The sequence below is a fragment of the Chinchilla lanigera genome, unplaced genomic scaffold, assembly GCF_000276665.1.
Source record: "Chinchilla lanigera isolate Chin_1 unplaced genomic scaffold, ChiLan1.0 scaffold00109, whole genome shotgun sequence".
Classification (NCBI taxonomy): Eukaryota; Metazoa; Chordata; class Mammalia; order Rodentia; family Chinchillidae; genus Chinchilla; species Chinchilla lanigera.
The window spans coordinates 6,190,023-6,206,937 of record NW_004955510.1 but is presented as its reverse complement, the minus strand read 5'-3'; the positions used below and the strand labels follow the sequence as shown (position 1 = coordinate 6,206,937).

Below are 16,915 nucleotides of genomic sequence, written 5' to 3'. Positions count from 1 at the left end.
GCTGCACAGTATGTGATTTCAACTCTGTGATGTCAGGAAAAGGCGAAGCTACAGAGACAATAAAAAGAACAGTGGTTTCCAGGAGTTCTAGGGGCAAGAAAGATAAACAGGTGGAAAACAGAGGGTTTTTAAGGTAGTGAAACTGCTCTGACTGGTCCTGTAATAGTGGATATGTCTTTATACATTTGTCAAGACCCTTAGAATGTCAAGACCAAGAGTGAGCCCGAATTAAACCAAAGACTCTGACTGGTAATGATATGTAAGTCAGATTGTAATAAATACACCACTCTGGTGGGGAAAGTTGGTAATGGGGGACAATGCATGTATGGGGGTTTAGGGGTCAGGAGGACATGAGAAAACTGTATTTTCTACTGAATTTTACTATGAACTGAAGCTGCTCTAAGAAATGTTTATTTTTGAAAAGGAAAAGGATGACATTAATTTTCATACTTTAACTCAATGTATGTAAAATATTACTATGTCAATATATAATCAATATAAACAGTTTTGTGGTGGTGGTGGTAGTGGTGGTGGTTTTTGTTGCTACTGGGGATTGAGCCTAGGACCTTTGCACTGGACTACATCCCCAAATTTTTTATTTTTTGAGAAAGCTTTCATGACAATCCCCAGCCTCACAGCAAGGGGTAGGTTAATCCAGAGACACCTGGACCCTGACAGATGCCGCAAGATATGTTCAGGGTGCATCACACGATTGAGGTGAGAAACTGTGAGGACAGAGCTCAGGAAAGAAATGCAATTCCTTTCCCCAAGTCACCAGAAGTGTCCAAAATCTCTAGAATGCTCTCACACCCCAAGGAAACATACTGGAGCCCATGCCTGAAAAATATCCCAGACATGGGACAGACTTGTCTAGGAAGGGACACACCAGGCATCCCACTGAGCCCTGGGTGTCATCCATGGGTCCTGTGCCAGGACTCAGGTCTTCAGTGATCCTGATGTAGGGCCACCACATGCCAGCTGTATTAGTAGGGTTCTCTAGATGAATCGGATCAACAGAAGAGCATATCATTGTGCAGGGGCACTCACTAGCTAGCTTACAGGATCAGAGGCAAGAGAGTCCACAATGGATGGCTCTGCACTGGGGAGCCAGAGGATCCAGTAGCTACTCAGCCCAAGAAAATGAAAGCTGCAGAGCAAGAGCGATCAAGGAGCTGTGATCCAGACTTCAAGTTCCCTAGAGAGCCACTGGTGAGAGTCCACATTGAAAGGCTGAATAATCTGGAGTCTGGTGCCCACAGGCAATGGCAGTAGCCAAACATGCACCTGTTCACATAGAATGGAGCTACTAAAACATAAACCTTCTTCTTCCCTTTCATTCCATCCAGGCTGCAAGTCTACTGGCTGGTGCCACCCACAATCGGACTGGGTCTTCCCCTCTTAGTTCACTGGCCTACAGGTCAGTCACCCACAGACACACTCAGAAGTGTGCTTTACTAATCTGTGAACCGTTTCTAATTTTCTTCGCCTCCAGAGCCAGCCTTAAGGTGCTCCCCTAGGTCCATCCTCTAAGTTTCCCAGTGTTAATGTGCCCATCCTCTTCCCTTTGTCCTCCAGCTACAGTGGTGTGATTTATATCTGGATGTCACCCAAGAACCTCATGTGCTCAGAGGCAAAGCTTTGGGAAGGTGATTGGATTATGGGGGCTTATAGCTGACTTCTGTCCAGAGGTGGGGTCTGACAAGGTGGGTCATTGGGGGCATGTCCTGGAGGACTATGTTATCTCCCTCCCCAGCTCCTCCCCTTCTCTGTCTGTTTCCTGAATGCCATGAGGAGAGCAGCTTTCCTGTGCCAGACCCTTCCACCACGCCACTTCTGCCTGGAGCCAGCTGACCATGCAAGAACTAAAACTTCTAAAGCATGAGCCAAAAATAAACTTCTCCTCCTTTGACGGTGTCAGGTATTTTGTCCCAGTGACAAAAAAATGACTAAGACACCTAGCTAGCAGCTGCCTCTTATGGTAGCTCCCTCTGATAACTTAGCATTCTCTCTTTGCTTCTCACAGTCATTATACTGTTTTTACATTAAATACTCTCTGTTGGAACGGCTGGTGTGGCCTCTGTTTCCTAAGTTACTATTAAGGATGGACAAGTGGCTTCTGTGTATACCTGGGTGACCCACCAAATGCTAGACAGATGCTACCACATTAGTCCTCTCCACTTGCCCCTAAGCTCCCTATGCTATTTCTACCAAACCTCAGCTTCCTCCTGCAGACCTCTTGCTCCCCCACCACATGCTCAGACCACATGGCTAAAGTGAGGACTGCCACGTCCTTGCAAGGACCCCTCCTCTCCTTCATCCCATTGCATCTGAAATGAGCTTGGGGAGTCCGAGTACTTCCTGGGCATTTCAAAATGGAACTGAGTAAAAGGTCACCTCCTCTTCAGTGGTGAAAGTCATAAAAAGTCCAACTTTGGGATAGTTGGTGGCTGCACTTGCCCACATGGGAAGTTAGCCAGTCTTTAATGAGAATATTCCTTGTGACTCAGGAGCCCCTGCTTCTTCTCCACCTTTTCTACAGTTGCATTGTCCAGCTCTTTCCTGGATTCCAAGAACCTAAACAACTGTTCTTTCTAACTGAAACCCACCTCAGGAGGCTTTCCACAGTGCACCACCACCCCAATGTTACACATGTGGAAACCAAGACTGAAGGATTGTGAGAGAGACCTTGTCAGACCTCAGGTCTGCCTGCCTCCAAAGCCTGTGTTCTTCTGACCCATTCCCACTGCCTTGTTTGCAGCTAAGGACAACACAGACTCGGGAAGCTCCAAATGGAGTGGACACTGACACTTGCACAGAAAACGCTTGGGGAAGTGAGACTGCGATCATCACTCCCCAAGTTGGTTACCTGAAATGTCCACTCGTCACAAGTAAGATTTAATTGTGGAAAGAATGTTGTTTGTTTCTCCAAGAGACAAAAAGGTAAGCCACAAATTCAGTTTCTGAAGGACTGAGAATCAAGATGATGGAATGAAATGGTTTTCCAGACAAGGATGCTGGGATGGAGGAAGAGGGAGGAGGAATACAGAGTCCCACTCTGTATCCAGGCTACTCATCCCTTGCTCTATACATCTCCTTCCCTCTTCCACATTACATCTGTCTTAAGGCTACCTAATAAACAAAGGTGTAATAGAGCATTGCTTCTGCACAGCTGCATGTAGCAATAGGAAACCTCAGTATTTCTTCCATCAGTACACAACCAAGGTCCAATTCCCAATGGCATTATGCTTTGACAGCGCCCAGGAACCGGGGGGAAAGACAAGCACTCACAGCTAGCCAGTTCAGACACAAGTCTCCCACCTGCTGCACATATGTGTGCTGAAGAGGTGGGTCCTTCCATAAGGAAAGGTACTTGCCTTTGAAATCTTCTCTTTGGAAAGCCTGGGTAGACACAGCATTCCCATGAAACTCAGAAGGGAAACAGATGACAGTTACAAGATGCACAGGTTGCTGATCATCACAAAGCACACTGCTGGCTAGAGAGATGTGGCTATCTTGGCTCCTGCCCCAGCCAGCTGGAGGGCTTAGTTCCAAATGCATGCCCTTTCCAGACTGGTTTCCTTGGAAGTTTTCTTTCCAGAAGAATGGGTAACTGAAAGCCCCATTCACAGCTTCATGAATGAAAGGATATGTATTTTAAGAGAGCTTTGGGCTGGCACTCAATTGTACTGATAAACTGTTTTCAGAGTTAGAGGGAGTGAGTTTCAAGTAGGCAGAGACATTTAAACATGAGAAGCTTCAAGGCCACCATTGCACAGCACACCCCCTACCACCTCCTCAAAGTCACAGAACATAGGTGAAGGGCCACTTACCTGGAGCGTCTCTAAGATTATGGAAATTCAGGTTCCCCTTTGATTGATCCCACACACATTTGTGGAGAACTTTGAACTACTTGTCAGAAGTCTCTTCAGACTAAATAAGATTCTTGAATATGAATTCTTCACTGGGAAAATGTTTGTTAAGAGTTTGCTGTCTCCAAGGGCAAGTCAGAGGGGTGTAAGATGGGCCCTTGGGGTTGGCTCTCAAGGAGTTCACAGCCCTATGGGGCAATGGGTGCCTCTTTTCAACCTCATAGCACGGTGGGCCCCCGGCACACAACTGGAGGACCAGTCATTATCCATTCATAAATCACATTCTCTGAGAAACAGGAAATCTCCCGTTTTGTCTGCCATGCACCTGATCCATCATAAGGCATTCTAACTGTCTACTGGACAAATGCCATAATGAATGGTGCCACTGGTCCCGTGTTTTGATGGAAGAGTAGGACTGAGACCCACTCCAACGGGTAAGGAGGGTACTACAGACTGGTGGAGGATGGGAATGGGTGGAGCTGGAGGAGGAAATGGCAGGAGCCAATGTACAGAGAGAGTAAAGCCCAGGCACGCTGGGGAACTGCAGGTCCATTGTGCTTAGACCACATGTGATATGAGCAGGATGTAAAAGGACTGGAAAGGTTAGCCAGGGCCAGATACTGAAGATTGCTGTGCTCAAGCTGTGTTAAAGGGATTGCACTTATCTACAGTAGGATGACTGCTCATTCCGGTTTACTGGGGTAGTTTTGCCCACTGTCATAGGGTAATAAGTAATAGTGCCCTCTTCCATGCTCAAGAATCCCATTTAGAAGCTGATTTACATGGCCCTGCCATCTTAAAGGCAATGGAGAGCCCCTGATGTTTCCATAGAAGACAAAGTCTGGCCTTGAGGAGGTCAGTGCCCGCAGCGCATGGTCGGCCCAGAGGCAAGAGATGAGGCCTCCACTGGGCTGGGGAATCCAGACCTAGGTCTGTTGGTTAACTGTGAATCCTCAACATGGCCTGGGTAGAAGGAAGCACACTATTTAGGGAAGGCAAGTTGTTCCAGCCCCTCTGGAAATCAAGAGCCTCAAAAAGTGTCTAAATCATTTAGCCCATTAATTCCACTTCTGGAAATCTCTCCTAAGAGAATCATCCCAAATGCAATATTCTATGTAATAGATCTAGAAACCCCTTACCATGGTACAATAGACAATGAAGAAGGACACAAGATCTATCTAGCCAATGCTTCATAAAATATGGACCATGTCTAATTTATTGACTACTATTTCCCAGCAACTAACATAGTGTCTGATACACTCGTTTAATAAAATGAATGAATAAAAATTCTTACAAAATAAAATAAAAAAGATATGAAATAATCTCCAAATGGATAGTAAGTACCAATATACACACAGTATGAACACAACCGTTTTTAAAGGCATGTGCATACATGATTACACTTATACAAACTAAACAAAAAATAATGTCCAAAATATAAACAGTGATTACCTTCGAATGGTGGATTCCAAGATAGGAGTGGAAAGTGCTTTCCTTTTTATTTTCACTTTATTTTTGTATGTATTGCATTTTTAAGGACTAATATGATTTAATTTTATGACAGGAAAAACAAGTCAGCATCATTTCTTTAAAACATAAGGGCTAGAGTCAGGGAAAATGTAAGGCCTCCCCAGCAGGATTTGATAAGGTTTTGCAACCTGAGGGTTCCTGGGCAGGCTGCGTGTATGTGGGCTCCAACCCCAGCCTTTTGTTCTTCGTCAAGATGGTTGCCTCCCACAGAAGTTGGCACAGGGTTGATTTTCTGGGCAACAGATAGACTCAACTGAGAAGCGCCAACTTGCTGTGGAGCAGTTTTTAAACTCTTAAGCAACTACCAAAAACTACATCCAGCAAGATGGGAAACTGGATACAGTTTTAAGTGGAACATAGCAGAATGCCAAAAGGCATGTTCCTTAGGAATGGAACTTCATGAACTACGCACTTGGCAAATATCTACTGAAGGAATGCATCTCAGGAAGTATGTCCACACACAGCTAGAGATGAGACAAACAACCAGAATTGGGTGTCCTTTTTCAGCAAGGACAAATGTAAAGACATGTTCAGAAATAAGGATATGACAGCTCACTAATAACCCCAGGGTGGTGCCCCAGGCTCCAGGCAATCCGTTTCCTAGAGCAGCACTTCTGGACTTTAATATATGTACAATTAGCCTGGAGAGCTTGATAAAATGTGAGCTTTGATTTAGTAGATCTGCAATGGCAACAAGGAGTCCACACATCTAACAGGTGCTGCTGGGTGATGCTGGGGCTGCTGGTACCCTCACCATATTTTGGGTAGCAAGCTCCTGAGAAGCTGATAACCAAGAAACCGCAAGGGTCATTAGGAACCAGGAGCAGGACACAGCCATCCAGGTGGGCTGTGTCAACCTAAGCAAGGGGAAAGGAGCATGGCAGGTGCTCAGTGAGGCTTCCACCCACTGCCTCAATTCCTCGTGCTGAGTACCCTCACAGACACCCAGTCAGGACCTCCTGCCTGGCATTCTAAAGCCTCTTTTGCCCAAGCAACTTGGCACCACTAAGACTAAAATGAGAAGCAAGCTCCAAATACTTGTGTCATATCCCAAGGGACCTAAAGCCCCAATTGTTTAGGGAGCTTGGAGCCTGGACATCTTGCTGACATGGGTCCCAGAGTCTGGGCTTTGCTGGCTGGTACATAATCACCTAGGGCAGTCGGCAACAGACTATCCTAGAAGACAAGCAAAAGCTGTATCTAAGAGAATCACCTCAAAATCCAGGATAAAAGTGAAGAAAGGAATTGAGTGGCAGTTGTGACCAAAAGCTGACATGAGACAAAAAGCTCCAGGAAGGGAGCAGGGGCCTCATGGGTGATGTCCTTGTCTCAGGTGTGACCTGCACAGGTTCTTAATCAGAGTCAAGCCAGACAGCCCCTCAGATGAAACTGTTCCATTGGCTTCTGCCTGACCCTTTACGTGACTTCTGTGTAGGCCTGGTATTGGTGGCCTCTCAGGGAGACCCCAAGGGCCCAGTGCCTGCATGCCCTGCACCGATGACCCAGCCATGGTCCACTTCACAGGAGGGTGGGCTAAGCAGGTAGAGCCAGATGGCACATCCCAAGGGAGCAAGCTGACATTTCCTTCTCTGTGAGGATGGGAGTGGGGCCCACATACAATGACACTTTGAAGACCAGGACCATGGAGCCCAATATAATAGTGAGTGGCACCTTAACCTACAATTCATGACAACAAGCTTTTCTTGAGCTCTCTCCCTGTGCTGGAGCCAGTGCTAAGCATGAAGGACATGAGCCCTGTGCCATTTTGGATGTCACTCTCAAGGTTCTCACCATCACATCAAGCAGAGACATGCACAGGCTGGTTTCCATACAAGGTGGCAGACACAGCATGCGGTGGGATGTGAGCCATGGACTCCAGTGGTGGGGCCTGAGGACCTGCAACTAGAGATCCGTCCCCTCCACTGGAAGCCCACAGCCCTGCCTGCACAGATTCCCACTGCTTAGGAAGTGCGGCCAGAGCTCTGGCTCCAAGTGCCCCCTCTCTCACCCGCAGTGACCTCAAGGTCTCACTGGTGGGGGCTAAGTCCCTGGCTTCCCAGGCCAGGCATCTGCCACTGAATTCTCAGTGAACCCTGTGTGTGCTGGGCAGACATCTCCAGCCCTGCAATCTGCAGCTCCAGCTGCCAGGTTCACTGTGACCTGCAGAATCTGGGCTCAGAATTCTCCAAGGAACAAGGAGCTGAACCATCTGATCTCAGACTTCACATAACGGAGGATGCGAAAAACAGGCTCTTTCTGGGCCCCAAAAAACAGTTAATCTGGAACACCACCGCCAGGTTGCAGCATACCCACTGGGTTAAGGGAAAAGTCCCGGTAAGTGACACAGCAGGGACGAGCCTTGGAACTGGCTAAATGGGGTTGGACCTGCCACTTAACCGCAGAGACCCTTTGGAGATTTCCGTGTGCACAGTGGACAGGGGCAGGTGCTCAGACTCCTCCAGCGGTGGGCTCTGCTGGCAGGTCAGCACCAGGGCCTTGACCTCCTTCTTCAAGTTGGTGTTGAGAAAGCCATAGATGAAGGGGTTGACACAGGTAGAGGCCATGGCAAGCAAGTGGCACACCAGGAAGATGAGGTTGCCATGGCAGACTGGGATGGCCTCAGGGTGCCAGTCTTCCAGGCTGTTGAACACGTGCAGTGGCAGCCAGAGCACTGCGAAGGCACCCACCATCGCCACGAGCACCCCATTGATCCTCTTCATCTGCCCAGCTCTCGAGGTCTTGCAGAACACGCGCCCCTGTCTCCTCAGGCGCCGGGAGATTCGCACGTAGCAGACAAGGATGAAAGCCAGCGGGATGCAGTACTGGAAGAGCAGCAGGAAGGTGGTATAGATGATACGGTGGTGATCCACAGGCCAGGACTCCTTACAGGCCACCTTGTCCTCCAGAAATGCCAGAGCCTTGGAGTGGTTCTTGTGGAAGACATTCTCCAGGATGCTGTTGGCCAGAAAGGGCAGGGAGAGGACACAGGCGATGAGCCAGATGACCACAATACCCAGGTAGGCCTGAGGGATGCTGGGCTTCCAACCTGTCGGGTTAATAATAAGCTGGTGCCTTTCCAGGGCCACGAGGACAAGCGAGAGGATGGAGACCATCACCGACATGCACTGGATGAAGGCTGACATCTTGCAAAGTGCCTCGCCAAAGATCCAGTAGTCCATGATGGTGTAGATGACCGTGAGTGGCTGGCAGATGAGACACATAAGGAAGTCGGAGAAGGCCAGGTTGGCGATGAGCAGGCTGGTCACATTCGTCTTCTCCTTCTGCCTCAGGGTCACGCAGATCAAGCAGAGGTTCCCCAAGACCCCCACAATTGTCTCGATGGTGTAGGAGGTGACAATAAAGCCCATAAGGTCCCCCGAATCCTGGCAGTGGTCAGAGAAGTTGAACAGGATGCCCTGAGGCTTGCTGCTGTTTTCCCTGTGTGGGGCTCTGGGGAACAGCGAGGCCAGGAAGGGCGAGGCATCCATGGTGGCAGTGAGAAGCTTCCAGAAGCTCTTGAACTAAGGGCACATTTCAGAGGTGACACCTGCAACACAAACAGACCAGTGAGACTCAGGATCATCTTGTGTCCAGGATGGAGTCGGGAAAGACCAGGGGCCAGGGCCAGGGCTCTTGACTACTTCCTCCCCAAGGCCATCACCCAGAGGCAATTGGAGCTGTCACCTAAGACTTAGGGTCAGAAACTGGCATCCAATAATTACTACCTATAGGAAGCACTTGCTGGATGCCAGGGTGGTGCTCAGCACATCACAGGTTGTAGCTACTTTACTCTGAGAGCAGGCACTCTTAGCCCACTTACTCAACAAGGAATTGATGACTCTGAGATGTAAAACAACTTGAGCACTGTCACACAGCCAGTAAGTAATGGGGCCCAGATAAAACTGAGGTCTGTCTGTTGCCAAATCATGTTCCACAGAGTCCCTCTGACCTAAGAACTCAAAGCTGTTCTGCTGATAAAGAAGTTGGAGCATCGTAGGCAGAATTGAAAGTCCTCCGTCATGTCTTATTCAAACAGAGATAGCAAGAAATTCCACTCTGTAGTGAATGTACGAGTCTTCCAGGCACCCATGGAACCCAAGCTTTGGAGCCGGACACACCAGGCACCCTTGGCCTCGGCCCCTACCTCCCCTGCCAGCCTTGCTTCTCAGGTGCCACGGAGCAAAGGCAAGAACTGCAGGAATGGAAAGACTGGCACATGACCACACCAGCTTCTTCCTGCTGCCTGTGTGCACACACATGGCTTCCAAGGAAAGGGGACAACATCACCCTCTGTGAAACTACCCCAGCTCAGGTCACCTGATGCAAGCCCACACCAGACTTTCCAGGCTTCCATGCCCTGATACAGGCTGTCCTTTCCCCCGAGGCCTCTCAGCATGAGGACCCTCTGTCAAGATTGAATGCAACCAGGACTCCAGGGGGCTTGAGCTGAATAACAATAATAGACATTTGATGAGACCCACATCCCTGGCCCTCCAGTCATAGTCCTCAGGCTGCAGTGAACATCAGTGTCATCCCAGGAGTGCGATGAAGTGCAGATTCCAAGGCCTTGGAAGCCAATTGAGTCCAGGATGTATTTTGACAGGTGACCTGTGGGGTTCTGAAGCCCCTATTGGGCATGATGGCCTGTGGTTGTTGGCCCCTATTTTAAGAAGCGCTCTGTACAGCAGAATACCCTATTTGAAACATTATTTAACTCCCATACACCAGCCATGCCTGCTCCTCTTCATGATCAAGTGCCATGCTAGAGACAGTTTTTACAGAAAAGACCAAATGAACCAGAGATCAGTAAATCTATTCATGAGCTGTCATAAACATCACTCATTGGACATCTGACATACAGAGCTGGGTCTTGAATTTGCCTGATAGTTTAGTCTGGTTATTTAGGCTGCCAGATCTCAATAGTCAGGAAAGTTTCACCAGCATCACAATCTCCTGGCCAGGAAAAGGGCCACTTGGGGCCACACGTGATGAGATGAAATACACCAGGCCAGACACAAGATCCAGGGTTAAGGCAAACAGCAAGCAGAGCTGCCTGAGTCTATGGCAGGTACACGGGCCCCAGACATGACAAACAGGACAGACACTGGAGGCTGTGGCTGACCCTCAGCTGGCCATTCCTCACCAGCAGCTGCATCTTTGTCAGAGGAGGCACTAGGCCGGGAGGCGCCCCCAACACGCAGTGCTTCATCCATCCATCCATCCACTCAAACAGGTGCCATATCCTCGACTAGAGGCAAGAGCTGCAGACATGACTTTTACAGCCCTGGGCCTCCCCAGCCAGAGAAACTGACCACCAGCCACACAGCTGGTCTACCAGCCATAATGCCATGGCCCAAACAGGGTGAGTGGAGAGATTAGAGAAGGAGCAGAGTGGGTTCAAGGCAAGAGGTGACACTGATGTGGGGCTCAAAGGCTGATGAGGAGTCACCTGTCCAAAGGGACAGAGGCGAGGAGGGAGTTCAAGGTACAGGGGCATCATGTGCACAATGCAGCCTAGGCTTCCAGAACCAAGTGGTCCAAGGTTAGGCATGGCTGCAGGTGGATCACATGGGTGCAGGGATCAGGTCACCTGGCAACTACAGGACTCTTCACCCATGAATGGGCTATGGGCCTGGCTCTCAGGTCACCTGAGGAACCCTGACATCAAAAAGCAGTGGAGAAAAAGAGCAGAGTAGGACACCAGGGTCCTACACAGCCCAGCAGACTACTTGGTTATCCTGGGTCCCAACCCCAGCTCTGCCATCTCCCAGAGGTAAAGGTGAGTAACACCTGCCAGCAAGGCGACCTGGCTCCCTCCCAGGTCAGAGGATGGAGGAGGGACTGCAGCCAGTGTGAAGCTGAGACGTGAGCTCCCCTCCCGCAGCACCCTTTCCAGTTAGCGGGTTAGCCCTATCTTGCTTCTATAGTAAAGAGCATGACTGATGGACCAGGAACCGTTCAGCAGCTTTCTCTGCTACCTCTTGGGAGGTAGAGTTGCCACCCTGGTACAGAACAGGTGCAAGATCAGCATTTGTCAAGTATTAGGTCCCTTTACCCTTTACCCTCACTTTACCTACCTAAGGGGCCACCATCCCAGTCCTTCCCAAGCCAACCTGGGCAAGGGGTTCCCCAGCAGCATGGACCCTCAGTGGCATAGCAGAAGAGCACAGCACCCTGGAGAGAGAGCAGGCATGAAGGAATGGGACAGCACAGTGTCTGTCCCTTCAAAAAGCTTCACCTGTACTTCCTCTTGCAGCCTCCAGTCTGGACCCCTACTCCTGGATCACTTCCGGTGATCACACCCACTCCCCTGGGCTGTTGGGCTGGGGCCCCACAGACCAGTGAGAAACAGGGGTCCTGGGCTCCTTGGGGACACCCGGGGGTGGGTGTCCTGGGGAGGGGGTCAAATTATCATGCAAGGTCAGCCCAGCGTCCCGGGGGATGCCGGGCAGCCCTCTTCCCTCAGGCTGAGGAAACTAAAGAGCCCCGAATTGTTCTGTGCCAGTGAGCTAGGAGTGGGAGAGCTGCCTTGTTTCCCGGATCTCTGCACACAGCCACTGTCCTACCGCTCACCACCCAGACCCTTCAGGCGCCTCTCACCTGCTGGGATGCCAGACGCAGTGCAAGGTATCTTCCTACGAGCACGTCTCAGGCGGAGAGACTAAGGCACCGCCACCAGAGTCCACAGGAGTGGCAGGATGCTCTCTGGCCCGCTGTGGATTCTAGGAAGCCCGCCCAGAGCCCCGCATCCAAGCCGGGCAGGAAGCAGCGCTCTCGGCTTCCCGGTGTTCGGCCCGTGTCCCTCTAGCTGCGCCCCGGGTCTGCGCTCTGGACCCAGCCCTCGGGCGCGCGGTAACCTGCTGGGCGGCGCAGGCTGCAGAGAGCTGAGCCGCCAGCGCCCTCCCCAGACGTCACCGGCTGCGGAGCTGCACCCAGCGCGAACCCCGCGCGCCCGTCTCCCACGCCCACCCTGGCGCACGCTCTCCACCCTCCCGGACCCCGGATCCCTCATTCACCACAGGCGCAGAGCAGACACGCCTTCCTTAAACTCGCCCCAGAGTATTAGCTGCAGGCTCCCGTCCTCGTGGCTGTCCTGATGGGCAGTCCGAGCTGAACAAGACAGAGTCCCTGCCTGTCACCCTGGAACTCCCAGCCCTGGAGGAGACTCAGAAAGTGTGCTGCAGCAGGGACACAGGTCCACAGTGGATGGGAGCAGGCAGAGGGCGCGGCCAAGGCAAAAGCCCAGGGCAAGGAGGAAGAAGGGCAGGCTCAAGTAAGCAAAGGAGGTGGCTTCCAGGGACCTCCGGAGTCCTGGAAAGGCCTCCAAGGTGGTGGTGAGGAGCTTCAATGAGAATGTGTCCGTTTCTCCTTTGGAGCCAGGCGACACAGGATGTGGTGAACAGAGCAGTGTCCCTTACATGTGCTGTTCCTATTTCCAAGATGCAGCAGTGTTTCCTCCCCAAGGCCACATGGTAAAACCCCAGGGTGCTCAGAGGACCACCTGAGAGTAGGGAATCTGTTTCCGGGCACCTCCCAAACACGGATGCACAACTCCCTCGTACTGTACACCCTCGGTGGCTCCCCACAAAAGTGCCACCTGCATCTTGGGCAGGGGCCCTTCCTAAAACACAGCTAGGCTTAGCGTGCAGTCTCCAGGTTTTACCTTATGTAATTTGAATCATCTCACCTGCCTGAGCAGTAGGCATTTTTGCTCCTGTTTTACTGATGAAGCAGTGGGACAATGACAGAGCAACTTCCCTGAAGTCACTCTACTCAGAGACTGCCAGATTGGGGCAGAAAACCCTGCTGACACGCTCTCTGAAGACAAGACTTCAGCTGCTGTCACCTCTGAGGGCAGCTGTAAGGGCCTGGGCTGCCGGCAGCCTCTGAGGTCTGCCACACAGACATACTTAGGAACAAGGCCCAGGGCCCCCAGACTTTGTCCCAGCCCCAGGGGTCAGAGAGCAGCCAAGCAGCTGAGAGGGTGTCACACCAGCGAGGGCTCCCATGCCAGGCACAAGCACCTGCTCTTATTCTTCGGCGCCCACCTGGCAAGTGCAGTCATGCCATTTCACAGCTAAGAAAACTGAGCCTTGCAGAAATGGAGTGATTGTCCAGGCACTCCCCAGTGCAGATGTCCCTGTGAGATTGCTTGCAGTCCCCTGATGGCTGCAGGACCCCCTTGTCTGGGTAGGTGAAGGAAACAGCACCCTCTAGTGGCCTTGGGCTTGGCACCCAGCACCTGAAGCTCCCCAAGAGAGCACAGGGAGAAACGGGGACAGCACTGCCCCACTCTCTGGGTGCGAGACCAGGCACATTCCATGGTCTCTGGGGCAGGGGCTGGCCAGGATGTTCCTCCTAACATGAAAGTGAATGGCTGACCTGAAGATTTGCCCTCCTTAATAGCGTGGTGACAGGCCTCGCTCCCTGCCCACACAGGAATGTCACAGGAATTACCCGAATCTAACGGGAGCCACCCTCAGGTGTGTGCCAACTGTGACCCTTCTATAACCTCTCAGTCCACTCAAGGTCAGGATGTCCCTGGTGCAATGAGGAAGCCAGGGTCAGGGTGGGTGCTGAGTACCCTCCTCACTAGAACAGTCCTGGGATTTGCAGTCAGGCCCCTGCAGCTGCTGTCATGGTGAGATCCAGTGCTGGGAGTGGCCACAGCCAGGCCTGGAAGCCTCAGATCCTGCCACACAGTGGAGCGACGTGAACAGCCGCCGTGGAGCTGTTGGGAGCAGGAATGAGTGAGAGGCGAGAGCAGAGCACCTCTGTGAACAGCAGCTGGTGGGGTCACCTACAGAGCTGTGCCTGCGCCCCTCCCAGGGCCCAACCAGAACAGTGAACAATCCCTGCTGCCTCTCCTTCATACTATCTCACCTGAATTAGCCCAGTGCAGTCCTAAAAAGCACTGCAAGCTCAGCCATGATGAGCTTCTAAAATCCCTGGCCTTGTTTTTCCCTAAACCTTGTAGTGCTGCCACCCCAGACTCATTCCCCACTTCAGCTCTTTGTGTTTAGGGAATCTCATGTTGCACATGCCCAGACCTGTAGATGTTGCTCATAGAGCTCTTTTTCCACATGAAAAACTCTCACTTGTTCTTGGAGCCCCTGCACTTTTGTGAACTGTCCCCACTCTCCCGCACACACACACCAGCCCAGCGAAGCTGCTGAGTATGACCACGTACGTAAAACTCCTGTGCATGAAACAACTGCTTTGCCCTGAAAGATATAGCGCAGGAAAGCCACATCAGCTACCCAGAGAAGCAGCCATCTTCCCACACTCAATGACCAGAAAAAGAATGCCCTCCACACTTAGAAAATCAACAGCACAAAGGCAACAGGTCAGGATGAAAAAGTGAAATCACCAACCTCAAAAAAAAAAACAAAACAGAATGGAATAGAAAAGAATATTAGGAAATCAAAAATTTCCAGTTGATCCCTAGATTAAATTTTCTGCATCCATACAACCCAGATCACCATGTAATAAAAGAGACCAAGAAAAAACTCTTAAAAAGTAAGCATTTGAAATTTAGAAGGATTTCACTGGAAGGGATGAAAGAATGAGGTTAAGAAATGTTCCTAATCTAGAGCAACACCACAAGATGGAAATCCTCAGAGCAAAACCAAGAGACATAGATGAATTACACAAATGACCTATAGCCCAGTTAATAAAATTTCGGAAGGGAGAACCAAGAGAATGAAAGGCAGCATATTGGTCACAGTCTAGGCAGGAAACAAAATTTATCCTGAAGAGTCCAGTGAAGAGCATTAATGGCAAAGTAACTTGTAGAGGTGTGGGCAGAGTAAAGGGAATTAAGCAAGAAATAGTGAGGCACTCAGCCACTAGCAAAAGGAAGACACAGTGACCTCCCTGCAGTTAAAGGGGTAAAAAGAGGAAACCTTGGGCCCAGAGGCAAGGGGCTGTGGAGGCACCATGTGCAGCCTGCTGTGTGCAGCTTGTCACTGTTACCAGCCTCGGCCATGGACACAGGGCAAATAGGACAGACTCTCCCCCTCCACTTTCAGTCTCCTGTGAGCCCCTCCCATTGACCAAACCCAGTAGGAATTCACCATCCAGGGAGCCACTTAGCCTTCATAGTCCCCGGGAAGAACAGAGGATGATGGTGGAGGATGGTCTGGGTGGGGTGTGAACAAGTACATGTCCCCTCTATCCATGGGGGATATGCCCTACTAAAATAAAACATTTTAATAAAAAAACTACTAAAAAATATTTAACCATGATTTTTTTTATTTTTGGAGTTTCCATTTACTATTTTCAGATTACATTTGATTCTGGATAACAGAAAATTTAAAAGTGAAACCACAAATATAAGAAAATTCTATAACCAACACATGGAGTTATCAATAATGAAAACCAATTCCAGAGCTATAGACTAGAGGGAACCCTTGTATACCACCCCACACTTAGATAGGCCACTAGAAAATTGCAAAGCACCAAAGATAAAGGTAAAATTCTAAAATGTTCCAAGAGAGGGGAAAAGATTGCACAATGGAATATATTTGTAGGGCTCATGGAAATATACTCTGAATTGAAAACCCTCATCTCAGCCATACTATCACGAAGCATAAGTGTAGAATAACATATTTCCAGGCTTAAAAGTTTATTTCCATGAACACTTTCTGCAGAAGGTAATTAAGAAAATACTTTAGCATAATTGGTGCTAAAAGGAAACAAGAAAAGATGAGGTTAGAAATGGCTGAATCAATGCAGGAGCTTAGCATTTTCTCTCACTATACCCAGAAAAAATAACCAACATCACTGTACCCTAGGGAAATTTCAGAGTTTGATGCCATCATCAAAGTCATAAAAGGTGTAGGGATGGTGATCCCTGTCACATTCCCACTTGACTCACTACTTTAGCCTGTGCAGAAAGTTCCCAGATCTTGGAGAATGACTGTGGATGATCACAAATTTAATCAGGCAGTGAGTCCAATTTTAGTCACTATTCTAGATGTGATATAGAACCACTCAATCTGTGCAGCTATTGGTCTGGCTTATGCTCCCACACACACACCAGTCAGTTAGGAAGAATGGCCAGAAAGTTGCTTCTCTACCTGGTAAGCATAGCAGTACAAGTCCAGTGTCTTCCCTCAGGCTATGTCCCCTCTCCAGATCTCTGTTTCTGTGTAATTGATGGGGATCTTGATCCTCTAAACATCCCACAAATAAAATGCTGGTCCAGTGCACTAAGATATATGCTTATTGGATTGAGAATCAGGAAAAAAATAATCAAATGCCTTCATAAGATACTTGCATTCTAGAGGATGAGAGATATATTCCACAAAAGTCTGGGGGCTGCCAGCTAAGTGTTTCCAGAAGCCCAGCAGATGTCAGAAAGCTCTCACTAGCATGAAAGACATCTTGTTTATGCATCTTAACCCTGAAAAACATGCTCAGTAGTTGATGATCTTGTCTGAAGTTATGAAGCAACACAGTCTATTTAGGTATGCAATGGCAACTCACTGGTTCAGAGAAAAATAAGGTTCTGT

At 49.7% G+C, this 16,915-nt stretch overlaps 1 protein-coding gene across 1 annotated transcript; it reads right to left on the bottom strand.

Annotated features, from left to right (window-relative positions):
* Positions 1-7,768: 7,768 nt before the first annotated feature.
* On the bottom strand, positions 7,769-8,887 carry Npy4r (neuropeptide Y receptor Y4). The gene has a single exon (XM_005407918.1). It carries the CDS (start codon positions 8,885-8,887, stop codon positions 7,769-7,771), a length of 1,119 nt encoding a protein of 372 aa, XP_005407975.1.
* Between the last annotated feature and the right edge of the window lie 8,028 nt (positions 8,888-16,915).